The sequence below is a fragment of the Perognathus longimembris genome, chromosome 20 (assembly GCF_023159225.1).
Source record: "Perognathus longimembris pacificus isolate PPM17 chromosome 20, ASM2315922v1, whole genome shotgun sequence".
Lineage (NCBI taxonomy): Eukaryota > Metazoa > Chordata > Mammalia > Rodentia > Heteromyidae > Perognathus > Perognathus longimembris.
In genome coordinates, this window is record NC_063180.1 from 42,095,198 (window position 1) to 42,110,182 (window position 14,985).

The following is a 14,985-nucleotide window of genomic DNA, read 5'->3' on the forward strand; positions in this document are numbered from 1 at the left end:
GATTATCATTTCTCCAAGGTCTGTTACACTTGAAGCATTAAGCAAATACATTACATGAGTATAAATCAACTTAGTCTTTCCTTGAACAATACTTAACCTGTCTTTTGTAGGGCTTTAGTAAAGTTGTTTGTAAAGTTTGTTGTTGTTTTACCAGTCATGGGACTTGAATTCAGGGCCCCAACACACTGTCCCTGAGCCTCTTTGTGCTGCCACTTGAACCACAGTGCCACTTCTGGCCTTTTCTGAATAGTTTATTAGAGATAAGAATCTCACAGACTTTCCTACCCAGGCTGGCTTCGAATCACCATCCTCAGATGTCAGCCTCCTGAGTAGGCAGCACTGGCTCAGTAAAGTTTAAAATGAAGTAGTTACTCTATGTGAAGACTGCTTTGAGTACTGTGGGTAGCTATAAACTCTAAGATAATACCAATTTTATTTTACTTTTGCTTTTGTCTTTTTGATCTGCCACTTGATCTTAGCATCAAGTAAAAAAGGATTCTTCTTATTTTGACTTTTCTCCTACCCTTCATAAACTTCAGCTCCCTTTTCTTCCTCTTATCCAACATGTTCCTGTCATCCAGCCTGCCTTGTTAACTGTTTTCTTCCACAACCATCTCTAGCTATTCCCTCTACTGGTAATTTACTTGCCAAACCAGTGACTTCTCTTTGCAAACTTTAAATATTCTGTGTATTGTGATATCATGGTCCAAGTAGAGCCTCTTCAAGAACTAGTTGAACCCAGGGCTGGTGGCTTGTACCTATAATCCTAGCTACTCTAGAGACTGAGATCTGAGAACCTTAGTTCAGAGCCAACCGGGGAAGATAAATCCAAGAGATGCTTATGTTGAATTAACCAGCAAAAAGCCAGAAGTCAGGTGTGACTCAAGAGGTAGAGCCAGTCACTTTGACAATAAATAAGTAAATATTTTAAAAAGTGGAGCCCAAAAGCTAAGCATGAGTGTGAGACCTGAGTTTAAGCCTCAGCAACAACTCCAAAACGGGGGTGGGCAGGGGGGGGGGGGGGAGGGATGGGAAAGCCAGCAGCTAGTTGGAGGCATAGAGAAATGCTAAAAGATAGATTAGGAAGACAATCCGATAATCTGATTTGTAAGCTAACTAATTTTAATCTGTTACCTACTAAATACTAGTAAGTATGATCTATGATCTTCAGTAGTCTTGTTTTATATTTAGTCTTATCAATGTTCTTATGAGTACTTTAAAGTTATTAGTTCCAAGCATAGAAACAAGAAAACCTGGTTTTAAATTCTAGGTTAGTCACTTGAAAGTTGCAAAATTAAGACTTTTTTTGGTGGGGTTTTGTTTTGTTTTGTTTGTTTTTACTTCTTTATACCTCAGGTTTCTTTTTCTACAAAAACAGGCTAGTGTCTACCTCAGCTGCTTTTTTGTCAAGAGTAAATGAACTACTGCTTGGGAAAACACCTAAGACAGTGCTTGACACATAATAGGTGCTTTAGAAAGTATTTTCTTTCCATATTGTTGTGAGATTAAAATAGCTGTACTGTTTTACTTACATCTTTTTTTTCCCCCCAGACCTATTCCATGGCAGTATATCTTGTAAAACAGTTGTCCTCGACAGTTCTTCTTCAGAGGTTACGAGCAAAAGGAATAAGGAATCCGGATCATTCTAGAGCTTTAAGTACGTATTATGAACTTACTTTCATATTTTGTTAAGGGTTAGGATAGTGTTTCTCAACTTGAGAAATTTTAGTATTTTTTTTATACAGGCTGTGATAGAGTGATAAAAACTCCTGAGAATCTTGTATTGTATGCTTGTAAAATAAGACCTAAGAACAGTTTTAACAACTTAGTTATGAGTGATATTTTATCATCCGTATTTGTAAAGACACCTATCGAACACAGAAGAATATTTTGCTGCAATCACAAAATAAATATTTCAGGACTTTAAAGAGATGAGGTCTTAGCATACATTTTGAGAAAAATACACAGTAAGACAGAAGAAAAAAGAAAGTAGGTTCTGCCATAATCAACCCTATGGCCTTGGATGAGTAACCCTTACGTGTAACCAGACGTTTATGACACACGATTCCTAAAGCCTTAGAGTCTGGCTTCTTTGGTGTGACATTCTAGGTAGCTCATTTTGATATATTGAATTTGAAGTGTAAAATCTACAAATGGATTTACTGGCCTCAGTTTTGTTTTATTTTGCCAGTCCTGGGGGCTTGGACTCAGGGCCTGAGCACTGTCCCCAGCTTCCTTTTGCTCAAGGCTAGACTCTGTCACATGAGCCACAGCACCCACTTCCGGCTTTTTCTGCTTATATGGTACTGAGGAATCAAACCCAGGGCTTCATGCATGCTAGGTAAGCACTCTACCACTATGCCACCTTCCCAGCCCCAGCTTACAGCTTCTCAACATCTCAAAGGAGAAGGCAGATTCAAATAACCCTCTTAGGTTTTCTATTGTTGTAACTTAATATCTAAAAGTAGATGTGTGATCGAAGAGGAGGAACTAGTTGCTTTAGTTTTTCAGTTTTTACTTCCTGGTTTTAGTGTCCTAGACTAGCCTCTTTAATAGTTATTAATTTTACTTTCCCTGTCTCTTCATTTATCCATTCTACTTCAGGAGTGCTTGGTGGAAAGTACTAAGGTAGTGAGGCCAGCTTTCCTCTCATTTATACACCTACCATAACCATAGCTTGTATTCTTTTCTCTAACCTATTTCTTTGATAGAATTAAAAATCCCACTAACCCTAAGTAATAATATACCTTTAATAGTTCACTAAAGGGTTGTTCTGTATAAAAGAAGCCCTTGTGAAAATTCAAGTCGTTGAGCATGGTGGTGCATTTCTGTAGCCCCAACTACTTGGGAGACTGAAATTGAAGGAACATTTGAGCTCAGGAGTTTTAAGAACCCACTTGACATGTAGAAAACAAAAAAGCAGTAATATTGAATCAAGAGGGGAGCATTAATCCACAGGTGGATAAACAGCTTGAAGGATAGCACTGTTTGGGGATCTAGAGAAGTGAGGTACGATAAAACAAAGGCTAGAAATATTGAGGATCCTGAAAGAAGAGACAGATAAATATCTACCTTGAAGGAGGGGGCCAGGAAGAAATTTTCTTTCTTCAAAATCCTGCTGCTTATACTTGCTTCACAATACTGGGCAGAAAGCATCATGGAATTATGTGAGCCTGTGTGGAAAAGAGAATATGAAGAAATACGGTAAATAGATAGAGCCATTGTATTTAACAACAATCTTCTCCACTTACATCTCTAGCACCACCTGGAGGGAGAATGGGAAGGTGGACCTGGAATTGCATTTTCTCTCAGGAACCCCAGTAAGCCCCTGTTGAATAACAAAAACAGAACAAAACAAAAATAGCTTATTCTGCTAGCAGGATATGGAATGTAATTGAACACTGAGTGATATTTTTGTCACAATATGTATCTTAGCTAGGTAAACTAATGGCCAGGTAAACTAATGGACCATTCATTTGGATCCGTACTAACTTTTATGTTATCTAGGGGGGAAAAAAAAAACCTATCCAATTATGTAAGTAAAATATTGTTTAAGAAAACATATGTCACAGACATTTTTAAAGTATCAAATTACATACAAATATATCTATTATAAGTTATTCTTTTTTTTCTTTTCTTTTTCTTTCTTTCTTTTTTTTTTTTTTTTTTTTTTTTTTTGCCAGTCCTGGGGCTTGGACTCAGGGCCTGAGCACTGTCCCTAGCTTCTTTTGCTCAAAGCTAGCACTCTGCCACTTGAGCCACAGCGCCACTTCTGGCCACTTTCTCTATATATGTGGCACTGGGGAATCGAACCCAGGGCTTCATGTATACAAGGCAAGCATTCTTGCCACTAGGCCATATTCCCGGCCCTGTAAGTTATTTTTAACCTTATAAATGAATTCTCCTAGCAAAGTTTTCTTAAGTCAGGCACTATCATGTTCTTGCAAGAATAGCGTATTTAGACTTTTCACAGAGAAAAATCCATCAATTCATTCATCTGATTTAGTAGATTTTTGGCTTGTAGTTTTCACAGCTATCACAAAAGTCTTTCACTTGCTCTTTACTAGAGTTCTTTGTCAAGTTGCTCTTTTTCTCAACTCTTCAGAGAAGCCTTAGCCATACTCTACTTAAGTACTGTTCCTCTTCGCCGAGTACCCTGACAGTGTCACAAAATGGGGTTACAGGAAATGAAATCTCTAACTGCTCATTTCTTCTTTTTAGTATGGCCATAACTATTTTGTATTTGTACTGATCTTCATTTTATCCTTTCAGTGTTAGAGAAATTGTCCCTTTTTCTGTTCAAAGTTATTCTTTTATTCATCTATTCTCTTAAGAAGTTATATGAAGAATGTACAGTGTTCCAAGCACAGGAGAATATATTATTAAACAAGAGTGTATTGTCTCTATGTCTCCCAGAAGTTTGCAGTGTGGTAGAAAGGGGCATTAAATAATTACATAGTCATTCTTCAGCTATAGTTTTGGTATGTGCCTTGAAGAGGAAAGTCAGTAACTCTGTTACTGCAGGAAATATATTCCTCTCGGGTAACATGATGCTTAAAACCAAATTGTAAGGATAAGGCAGTTGAGCTCAAAGATGGGGAGGGAATAGAAAAACCCAGTAGAGCTGGAAATGACCAGAAAGATAAATGTGAATTCATATAGGTAGTCCAAAGATGGGTGACAAAAGTCACAATGGATTTTTAAGCAGAGGAATGACATTAGATTTGGATAATCTGACTCTCACATTGAGGACTGAATTCGGAGCAAGGCTGATTCAGTGAGGCCAGTTAGAAACATGTAAAAGTATGTGTAAGTGATGATAGTGTCTTGAACTCAAGTGATGATGGGAATGGAAATTGACAATTTTATGAAGTATTCCAGGGTAGAAATTATACTGGTGGAAAGTGAGGGAGAAAAGGAGGAGCTAGGGATGAGTTTTAGACTTCTTAAGCACAAAGTGACATGCTAGTGCCTTTTGGAAAATGGTATTTAAAGATTGTGTTATATTCTTAGACTTGTGATATTTGAGTTAGAACTAGACATTTGGGTAGAGATGCTCAGACAGTATTGTAAGACTTGACCTCCTCACTTGCCTGCCCTTATCCCTGTGTTTGTAGTTCTTTCCTCTCTACTGGCTTTTCCCAACACCTTCCCTTCCATCTTTTAAAAATAGAGACATCAACTTTCCCCTGAACAGAGCTCTGTATTCCTCCTGTTTTCATCACAGTTTCTTTAGTCATCTATACTCCTTGGTCTGTGTACCTTTTCTCTGCCTCATGGCCCCACCGAAACTACACTTGGAGAGGTCACAAGTGCCAGTCTGATCACCAAGTGTGAAGTATGCCTTTCAGGTTGGGGATAGGAGTCTCACAGACTTTCTGCCTGGGCTGCCTTTGAACCAAGAGCCTCAGATCTCAGCCTCCTGAGTAGCTAGGATGACAGGAGTGAGTCAATGGCACCAGTTTGCCTTTCATTTTTTATCTTGGATACTTTTGGTGTATTTGATACCAGCTACTTTCTCCTTAAAATTTTCTCCTCCCTCTTCCCAGATGATTTCTTCTCAAACACTTTAACCTTCAATGGATTCTCTTATGAAAAGCGTCCTCGGTGTTGGTTTCCACATTTCTCTATGTAGGCAGTCACATCACTCTTAGTGTTTAAAGTAGCACCAAGCTCCAAATGCATACTTTTAACGTAGACCTCTGCATTGAATTTCAGTTTTATATAGTTGCCTGCGTTCTACTGTTTACTCAAATTGAAGGATTTAAAGCTAAAGTCAATACACTTATCAGACTGACACTTAGATGCTTCTGAGTCTTTCAGTCACTGTCCTCCTTTAATCCTTGCCTTTATTTAAAAAAATCTATTCAATAATATGTTCCTCTCTTTTCTTTTCTTTTCTTTTTATTTTTTGGCCAGTCCTGGGCCTTGAACTCAGGGCCTGAGCACTGTCCCTGGCTTCTTCCCGCTCAAGGCTAGCACTCTGCCACTTGAGCCACAGTGCCGCTTCTGGCCGTTTTCTGTATATGTGGTGCTGGGGAATCGAACCTAGGGCCTCGTGTATCCGAGGCAGGCACTCTTGCCACTAGGCTATATCCCCAGCCCATCTCTTTTCTTTTTTTTATGCTTTTTTTTTTTTTTTTTTTCCTAGTCCTGGAGCTTGGACTCGGCCTGAGCACTGTCCCTGGCTTCTTTTTGCTCAAGGCTAGCACTCTACCACTTGAGCCACAGCACCACTACTGGCCATTTTCTATATATGTGGTGCTGGGGAATCGAACCCAGAGCTTCATGTGTACGAGGCAAGCACTCTTGCCACTAGGCCATATTCCCAGCTCCCCCCACTTTCTTTTCTTAACTCTTCATGTTTCTCCCCAGGTAGCCACCTAACTTGGTTTATATACAAATCTGCTCTTGTCATTCTCTTTGGTCTCACCAGTGGAATAACTCCAACTTTGTCAGCATGATATGGTAGCTTTTGATGATTAGGTACCTGCTATTCTGAGTCATCTGTATTTACTCCACCTTTGCATTGCAAGAATATGTAATTTGTTATCATTGTTGTTATTTTGCCAATACTGGGCCTTGAACCCAGGGTCTGGGCACTGTCCTGGAGCTTTCTTTGCTCCAGGCTAGCACTCTACCACTTGAGCCACAGTGCCACTTCTGGCTTTTTTTTTTTTTTTTTGGCCAGTCCTGGGCCTTGGACTCAGGGCCTGAGCACTGTCCCTGGCTTCTTCCCGCTCAAGGCTAGCACTCTGCCACTTGAGCCACAGCGCCGCTTCTGGCCGTTTTCTGTATATGTGGTGCTGGGGAATCGAACCTAGGGCCTCGTGTATCCGAGGCAGGCACTCTTGCCGCTAGGCTATATCCCCAGCCCCACTTCTGGCTTTTTAATGTGGCACTGAGGAATCAAATGCAGGGCTTTATGCATATTAGGCAAGCACTCAACCACTAAGCCACATTCCAGCCCTAAGAACACATAATTCTTTCCCTTTCCTCCTATCATTGTCCACTCTGTCTCAAACCTTTCCAGCCACCTCCTTTTTCTAACCCCTTCATGTTATCCTTCATGTTTGACTTCTGGGAGTCATTGCAGAACTTTTAGAAGCAAAAGTTGACTTGTGACCTCCTGAATGACTTCCATTAGAGTATTAGAGATGGTCTCCTTGAGAATATTCAGAGATTTAATCTTACTTTCTTGGAATTACTCTTTTCAACACAGTGCTTACATATAAAAGATTCTCTGTTTTTTATTTCTGTTATTCTTACTGTTCTTGTTTTTTTTTCTTTCTGTTTTTACAATTTAGCTGATACTGGGATTTGAACTCAATAACCTCGCACTTGCTTGTCTTATAGTTAGTGCTCTACCACTTGAACCATGTCTGTAGCCTGGCTTTTTGATAGTTAATTGGAGATGGACTCTTATGGCCTTTCTTGCCCAGGTTGCATAGTGTCCACCCACATTGAAGGCAGAAGTACCCTAACACAGCCTGTGGACTTACATGCCAGTTGCCTCCAGAAACACCCTCATAGACACACCCAGAAGTATATAATGAGCTATTGCATATTCCTTAAGCCATGTTTGTATCTAAAACTATAAACATCACAGTAATCATTAGATTTCTATTTTCATGTTTATTTTGTATGGCAAGTTTTCATTGTCTTGACAAGTTACTATTCTTTGAAAATACCTTTATGAAAAGGATTTATTGAAGCACAGTGCTGGTGCCACACGCCTGTAATCCTAGCTACTCAGGAGGCTGAAATCTAAGGATCTCAGTTGAGAGACATCCCACACAGACAACTCCTTAGAGACTCTTAGCCCAAATTAACCAACAAGAAACTGAAGTGGAAATGTGGCTCAAGTGGCAAAGCAGCAGCCTTGAGCAAAAAAAAAAGCTATCCAAGAGTGCAAGTCTAAGCCCCAGTACTGGCAAAAGAGATGGGGGGCAAAAGGAGGGAGAAAGGAAGGAAGAGAGGGAGAGGGAAGGAAAAAGGAAAGAGAGGAGGGAGGGGGAAAGATTAGCTAAGATTGAATAAATAATAGCAAATATATATTCTTCATATGTCATTAGCTGTCATAATGTTTTGCTGACTATACTTTCCACACTACAAAGCAGATGGTGTATGGCTTTGGGACATGAAACTCCACTTATAAACTAGTAAGGACTGAATTGGGATTTCCTTTTTTGTCTGGCATATCTTCCCCAGTCTAACTCAGTAGTCGGTTATAAATTACAATGCTGGATATACTTCAGAGGTGCATCCTAGTTGAAGTCAGTTGTTTGTGGAAACATTTGTTTAATCAGGTCTGGGGAACACCTGGCCCTTGGACTTTGTAAGGCCTATGAAATCATTTAGTGCATGAAGGCACAGATGTGTGTGCTTTTTGTTGGCTGTCTGAGGCTGTTTTCCTGTATTGATAATTTTGAATAATCCTCAAATGATGTTATAAATATCCAAATGTCCCTTGGCAGAAAAAAAAAATTCCACTTCTGGTAAACTATCAAAGCCAGACAGTATGATCATTATGTTTTATAAACACAGAATTCTATATCCATGGTTTTTAGCACAGTGGACATCAGCCCTGATGCCATTCTTATCAGAGTGTTCTTTCCATTTTCTTTGCTGTGTGTTATCTATCAGCTCACATTTAGTAGACAGTAGCCCTGAAATCCTGTGGTTGACTATGTGCACAATTACCTAAGGCTCCCTATACAATGTAGACTTAAAAGTTATGGGACAATTACTAGAATATTTTATTTAGGCACTTCTGTGTTTTCTGTTGTTATTAATTGAGGTTTTCAGAGGTAACTGGTGTCTCAGGTTTCCAGATGAGAAATATAAAAACATATATTAAACAGTGTGATGGCATACACAGTGGCATATCCTAGCTCCATAGAAAGCAGAAGTATGAGGATTTTGCAATGGAGACCATCCCAGGCAAAAAGGATCTGTATCAAAACAAAAGAGCTGGGCAGATTTAAGTGTAGAGTTCATATTTGCCAGAAGCACAGCCCCAATAATGGGGCTTGAACTTGGGACCTTGTCCCTCTTTTTTTTTTTTTTTTTTCTTCCCCTTCCAGTCCAGGGGCTTGAACTCAGGCCCTGGGCTCTGTCCCTGAGCCTCTCTGTGCTCAAGGCTAGCTAGCGCTGTACTACTTGAGCCATAGCACTACTTCTGGCCTTTTCTGATTATGTGGTACTGAGGATTCGAACCCAGGGCTTCATGCATGCTAGGCAAGCACTTTACCGCTAAGCCACACTCCCAGCCCTCCTCTAGTTTCCTTTTCTTTTTTTTTTTGTGCCAGCCTGAGGCTTGCTGGGCCTTGTCCTCTTGCTTATTAGCTTTTTCAGTCAAGCAAGGTGGCCTTCTACTACTTGAGCCGCAATGCCACTGGAAGATGGACTTTTCTTCACCGCAGGTTCTGAACAGGGATGCTCAGGTCCTGGCCTCCTGAGTAGCTAGGATCGATTATAGGCAAGAGCTACCAGTGCCCACCTTAAAAAAAATACTGCTATAGTTAATTGATACCTTTCCAAATAAAAGAGCACACATCATATTAGTGATAGGGTTTTTTTGTTTTGTTTTGTTTTTGCCACTTTTGGGGCTTGGACTCAGGGCCTGAGCACTGTCCCTGGATTCTTTTTTGCTCCAGGCTAGCACTCTGCCACTTGAGCCACAGCACCACCTCTGGCTTTTTTCTATATATGTGGTGCTGGGGAATCGAACCCAGGGCTTCATGTATACGAGGCAAGCACTCTTGCCACTAGGCCATATTCCCAGCCCTAGTCATAGGTTTTTAAGGAAGAAAATCTTTATCACTTTAAGAGTTAGAAAAAGGAAAAGGACTCTGATTACTTGAGTTTGTCAACCTATGGAGATTCCATTTGTTACTGTAGTCTTTGTAAGCCCTGTCATAGTTTTTTGTTCCTATTTGGTTGAGTAGGAGGAAATAATCAAGTGTGTTATTTTAATTTTAATTGTTTTCTAAAGTAACTTTAAAAAAAGTCGCATTATATAATGTATGTTTAATAAGCTGTTCTATTTTTTTTTCTTGAATGAATTTCAGTTAAAGAGAAATTAACTGCAGACCCAGACAGTGAAATAGCTACAACCAGCCTAAGGGTTTCTCTACTGTGTCCAGTAAGTGTTAACTAATGTATGTTTTATTTTGAGGTTTTGGGTTCATTGATCCTTTTTTTTTTTTTCTTGGAGGATGTGGTAGGGTCAGTAGTGGAGCTTGAACTCTGGACCTGGGCGCTGTCCCTGAGCTCCTCTGCTCAAGGCTACAGCTCTGTCTCTTTGAGCCACCATACCACTTCTGGTTTTCTGGTGGTTAATTAGAGGTGAGTGTCTCTTGGACTTTTCCTGTAGGGCCTGGCTTTGAACCATGATTCTCAAATCTCAGCCTCCCGAGTACCTCACTGGCACCTGGCTCCACTTTTATCCTTTTCAGTATTTGAGAAATTGTTTACTTTAAAAATGTACTCTCCCTTGTTAGAATAATTTTTTAAAATAATACCAAGGCACAGGATTTGGAATCTAACATCTAAACGTATCTTTACAATACTTGGCCAGGAGTGGTGATGGCACATGCTTGCCGTGCCAAGTACTTGGGCTGTGGGAATCAGGTGGGTATGGTTCCAAGGCCAGCCATGGGTACGGCGCCACCCACCACCAGAGCTAAAACAGGAGGGGCCATCTGCCTGGCGCACTGGAGTGCCTGGATGCGAGGCCTAGTTCCTGATAGACAGATGAGAGAGAGAGAGTCGTTACTCTCAAAACTTACCTAAACGTTGTCTGCAAATGATTCATATCTCAAGTTCAAGTATGAAATCGTCTCAATGTATTTATAAAACGTCCACTTTAAAAAATATTTCTCTTCTGATAAAAATCTTGCCATGATTAACCCACACATCTTTTCTAGCCATTTGGCAATAAAAACTGTAAGAATCTCTCAGTTAAAAACTGTTCTTCTAAGCCAGGCGCCAGTGGCTCAGGCCTATAATCCTAGCTACCTAGGCGGCTGGGATCTGAGGATCAGGTTTCAAAGCCAGTCCTAGTAGGAAAGTCCCTGAGACTCTTATCTCCAGTTAATCATCAGAAAACCAGAAGTGGCACTGTGGCTCAAAGTGATAGAGTGCTACCTTTCAGCGGAAAAAGCTCAGGGACAGCACCCAGGCCCTGAATTTAAAACCCACTACTGACCAAAACAACAACAAAAAAACTATTCTTCAGCATCGAAGAGGGAAGGAAAGAAAATATCTGGCCTAAAAATTTCAGTTTGTTATGAGGTTGGAAATAGTTTTAAACAAGAAAACGAAGTCATAGTCATTCAAATGATGATGTATTTAAGATCCCAAGACTTGACCAAATTATTAAAACCTAAAAAAAAAAAAAAAGCTAAAGTTTTGTGTGAGTCTTCTTAAGTACAAAGTGATTTAAATCAAATACATTTCTAAACTTTCATTAGTAGTAGTGTCAGCTACTATGCAGTAGTATATCATTTCAGCTACTATGCAGTAGTATATCATTTTAACCAGTGCTGGTGACTCACACCTCTAATCCTTACTGCTAGGAGGATGAGATCTGGGGAATTATGGCTTAAGACCAGCCTGGTCAGGGGCTGGGGATATGGCCTAGTGGCAAGAGTGCTTGCCTCCCATACATGAAGCCCTGGGTTCAATTCCCTAGCACCACATATACACAAAACGGCCAGAAGTGGCGCTGTGGCTCAAGTGGTAGAGTGCTGGCCTTGAGCAAAAAGAAGCCAGGGACAGTGCTCAGGCCCTGAGTCCAAGCCCCAGGACTGGCAAAATAAATACAATAAATTAAAAAAAAAAAAAGACCAGCCAGGGCAGAAAAATTAATTAGATTTCAGCAGCTGGGTGCCAGTGGCGCATGCCTATAATCCTAGCTGCTTAGGAGATCTGCTACTGAGATCTAAGAATCGGGGTTCCAGGCCAGCCCAGGCAGGAAAGTCCATGAGACTCTTTAATCACCAGAAAACCAGAAGTGGCACTGTGGTTGAAAGCAATAGAGGGCTAGCCTTGTGTGAAAGAGCTCAGGGATAGCACCCAGGCACTGAATTCAAGCCCCACGACCTACTAAAAAATGAAACAAACAAAAACATCAAAAAGCAGAACTGAAAGTTGTCTCGGCAATAGAACACCTACCTAGCAAGTGTGAGGCCCTGAGTTCAAGCCCCAGTAATGCAAATAAATGGGTCAACCAGTCAGTAAACTAAATTTCCTATACTCCTATGGTATAAATGCTATTTTAATACAACCTGTAAACCCCCATAAATGGTTTCAACTAGAACTGCTTAAGTGCACAACTGAAGTCTTAACAGAACACAGGACTCTTCCTGCTGTATTCAAGAGGACAAGAATATAAGTCTGATTTATTTATAGTAGGAGGCACACATGGATATAAACATTGTAATTATGTATGTGGGGTTAAATTGGCAGCACAGGGAAGAATGCTCTTAGTTTGCTATAGTCCTTCCCTTCCCTACTTCTAAAACCATCAAATGTTATCACTCCTGCCTCCTAAGTTTATGCATGCTCGAGTCTTTCAAATCTTCACTGCTACATCCAGTACTTTAAGTAAGGAGGAAGTGGGGGCTGGGAATATGGCCTAGTGGTGAAGTGCTTGCCTCATATACATGAAGCCCTGGGGTTCAATTCCTCGGCGCCACATATATAGGAAAAGCCAGAAATGGTGCTATGGCTCAAGTGGTAGAGTGCTAGCCTTGAGCAAAATGAAGCTAGAGACAGTGCTCAGGCCCTGAGTCCCAAGCCCCAGGACTGGCAAAAAAACAAAACAAACAAAGTAAGGAGGAAATGGTATTAGTCCAGAGATGGAAAAGAGACCCACAATGGTAAGTGCCTTTCCTAGAGACAAGAAATATAGTAAATGTTGGGTACCAGAACAATAACTTAGGGCTCCAAATGACAGTTAATTTCATTGGCAGACTAGGAAATGGCACATTTCCCTCACATTCTTATCAGCCAAGAACCTATTCTTCATTTCACCCATATCCTTTTCAGGCCTTTATACTTTTCTAAGTAGTTGGCAAATAATACAGTTATTGGAAATGGAAATCCCAGCACTTGGAGGGGGGAGGGGGGGTGGGGGCTGAGGCAGGGAGATTGTGAGTCAAAGACAGCTCTGTATTGTATAGTGAGTTCCAGGCTGGCTAGGTTTAAAAGGAGCACAACTTTGGTACTCTTTGGCCATTGTGCATTTGGGGTTTCCACAACAGGTACAACAGGTCCTCCTTCACGGCACAAGTTCCTTGTGGGGGGTCTGAACAGTGTCTGTCTGCCTGGGGCTAACTTAGCTGCTCAGGGATTAAATGAAGTAGACGTCCCCATACATGGATTGACTATCCTATGTCAACCAAGCAGCACTTCTGGGGCAGAGAAGTCTCCTAACATGCTGGAGATGCTAAGGGCCCTGGTTGTTTGCTGATTGCCTGTGGTGCTCCAGTGAGGGGAAATACAGAGCACACAGACCTGCCTCCCCCCCCCCCCCCCCCCGCCCAGTCTGCCACACATGGTGAGGAATGTGTCGAGATCTCAGAGATAAGCTAGTAGAGTAAATATCATATCTGTGTGTGCTGTAGTGTTTAATAGTACATTCTTTCCCTAGTCCTAGATGATTCTTCACTTTGTTTCACCCTCTGGAAAAATGCACATATTCAAAGGGGATTTTACATACCATTTCAAAGGTGTTCAGGGCCTTTTATCCAAAAGCCCACCTGCCTGGAGACAGGAGTAAATAGCCCTTGTTGTAGCTATTTACTCCAGTCTGCAGTGTTTCTCTTACTTATAGTGTTTGATTTTCACCTATAGATAAATTTCATTGAGAATGTATTCTTTCGTCTTTATAAAAGAAGCACAAAATGCTTTAAATCAGAACACATAGGCATGATATTTCAGAAACTTGTTATCAAAGCTTAAATTTTGAACGAGTTGTCTAACACTTACTTTTTCCCTCTCTTAAAGCTTGGTAAAATGCGGCTGACAATTCCATGTAGGGCCCTTACATGTTCTCACCTGCAGTGTTTTGATGCAACTCTTTATATTCAAATGAATGAGAAAAAACCAACCTGGGTTTGTCCTGTCTGTGATAAGAAGGCACCATACGAACACCTTATTATTGATGGGTATGTGACTTTAAGTTCTTCCTTATACCTTGAAATGACTATTTATTTTGGGTTTGCTCTCTGTCAGGTTTGGGGTAAAAATTCTGCTGTACGAGACTTTGAACCCAGGGCCTTGTGCTTGATAGGCAGGTGTTCTATCACTTGAACTACATATCACACACATAATTTTACTTTTTGAAAATTTTGTCACCTTTTCCCCTTTATTTTTCTTGAATATTTTTGTTATTAAACTTTTTGTCAGTTTTCACAGTTGCATAATACTTCCTTATGTAATTTAGGTAACTATTTTTACTTTGTAACTCTGAGTTTTGAAAGCAGATATACAACTTCTTAAGTGCTAAGATTGTAGACATGTACCGCCACACCTGCTCTTTTGTTCTTTTTCCTTGTATAATACATAGAAGATCTAAATGTTTAAACAGTAATATTTCTAATTTACTTTCATTTAAGATGTTATATCCTAAGGGTACATTGTTTCTTATAGCTTATTTATGGAGATCCTGAAGTACTGTACAGACTGTGATGAAATCCAATTTAAGGAAGATGGCTCTTGGGCACCAATGAGATCAAAAAAGGAAGTACAGGAAGTTTCTGCCTCATTCAATGGAGTTGATGGTGAGTGGTGGTTTTACACAGGGCAGGACATTGCTGCAGTAAGCTATGACACTCAATACAAAATGCATACATACATATGTGTGTGTGTGCGCGCACACGCCAGAACTGTGGCTTCAACTCAGGGCCTCATTCAGCCTTTTCACTCGTAGCTGATGCTCTACTACTTGAGCTACATTTCCAGTTTGGGCTTTTT

At 40.5% G+C, this 14,985-nt stretch overlaps 1 protein-coding gene and 1 long non-coding RNA gene across 4 annotated transcripts in view; both read left to right on the forward strand.

Moving 5' to 3' along the window:
* Window positions 1–14,985, forward strand: part of Pias1 (protein inhibitor of activated STAT 1) — a 75,803-nt gene that overhangs the window by 44,645 nt on the left and 16,173 nt on the right. For all 3 annotated transcript variants that reach the window (XM_048368628.1, XM_048368630.1, XM_048368629.1), the window contains exons 7-10: window positions 1,552–1,657; window positions 10,074–10,147; window positions 14,017–14,177; window positions 14,662–14,792. In XM_048368628.1, the coding sequence (XP_048224585.1) occupies window positions 1,552–1,657; window positions 10,074–10,147; window positions 14,017–14,177; window positions 14,662–14,792 (472 nt within the window). The remainder of the gene's footprint in view (window positions 1–1,551; window positions 1,658–10,073; window positions 10,148–14,016; window positions 14,178–14,661; window positions 14,793–14,985) is intronic.
* Window positions 9,202–9,837, forward strand: LOC125367920. Its single transcript, XR_007214195.1, has 2 exons — window positions 9,202–9,566; window positions 9,788–9,837. It is a non-coding gene; the product is annotated as an uncharacterized LOC125367920 (long non-coding RNA).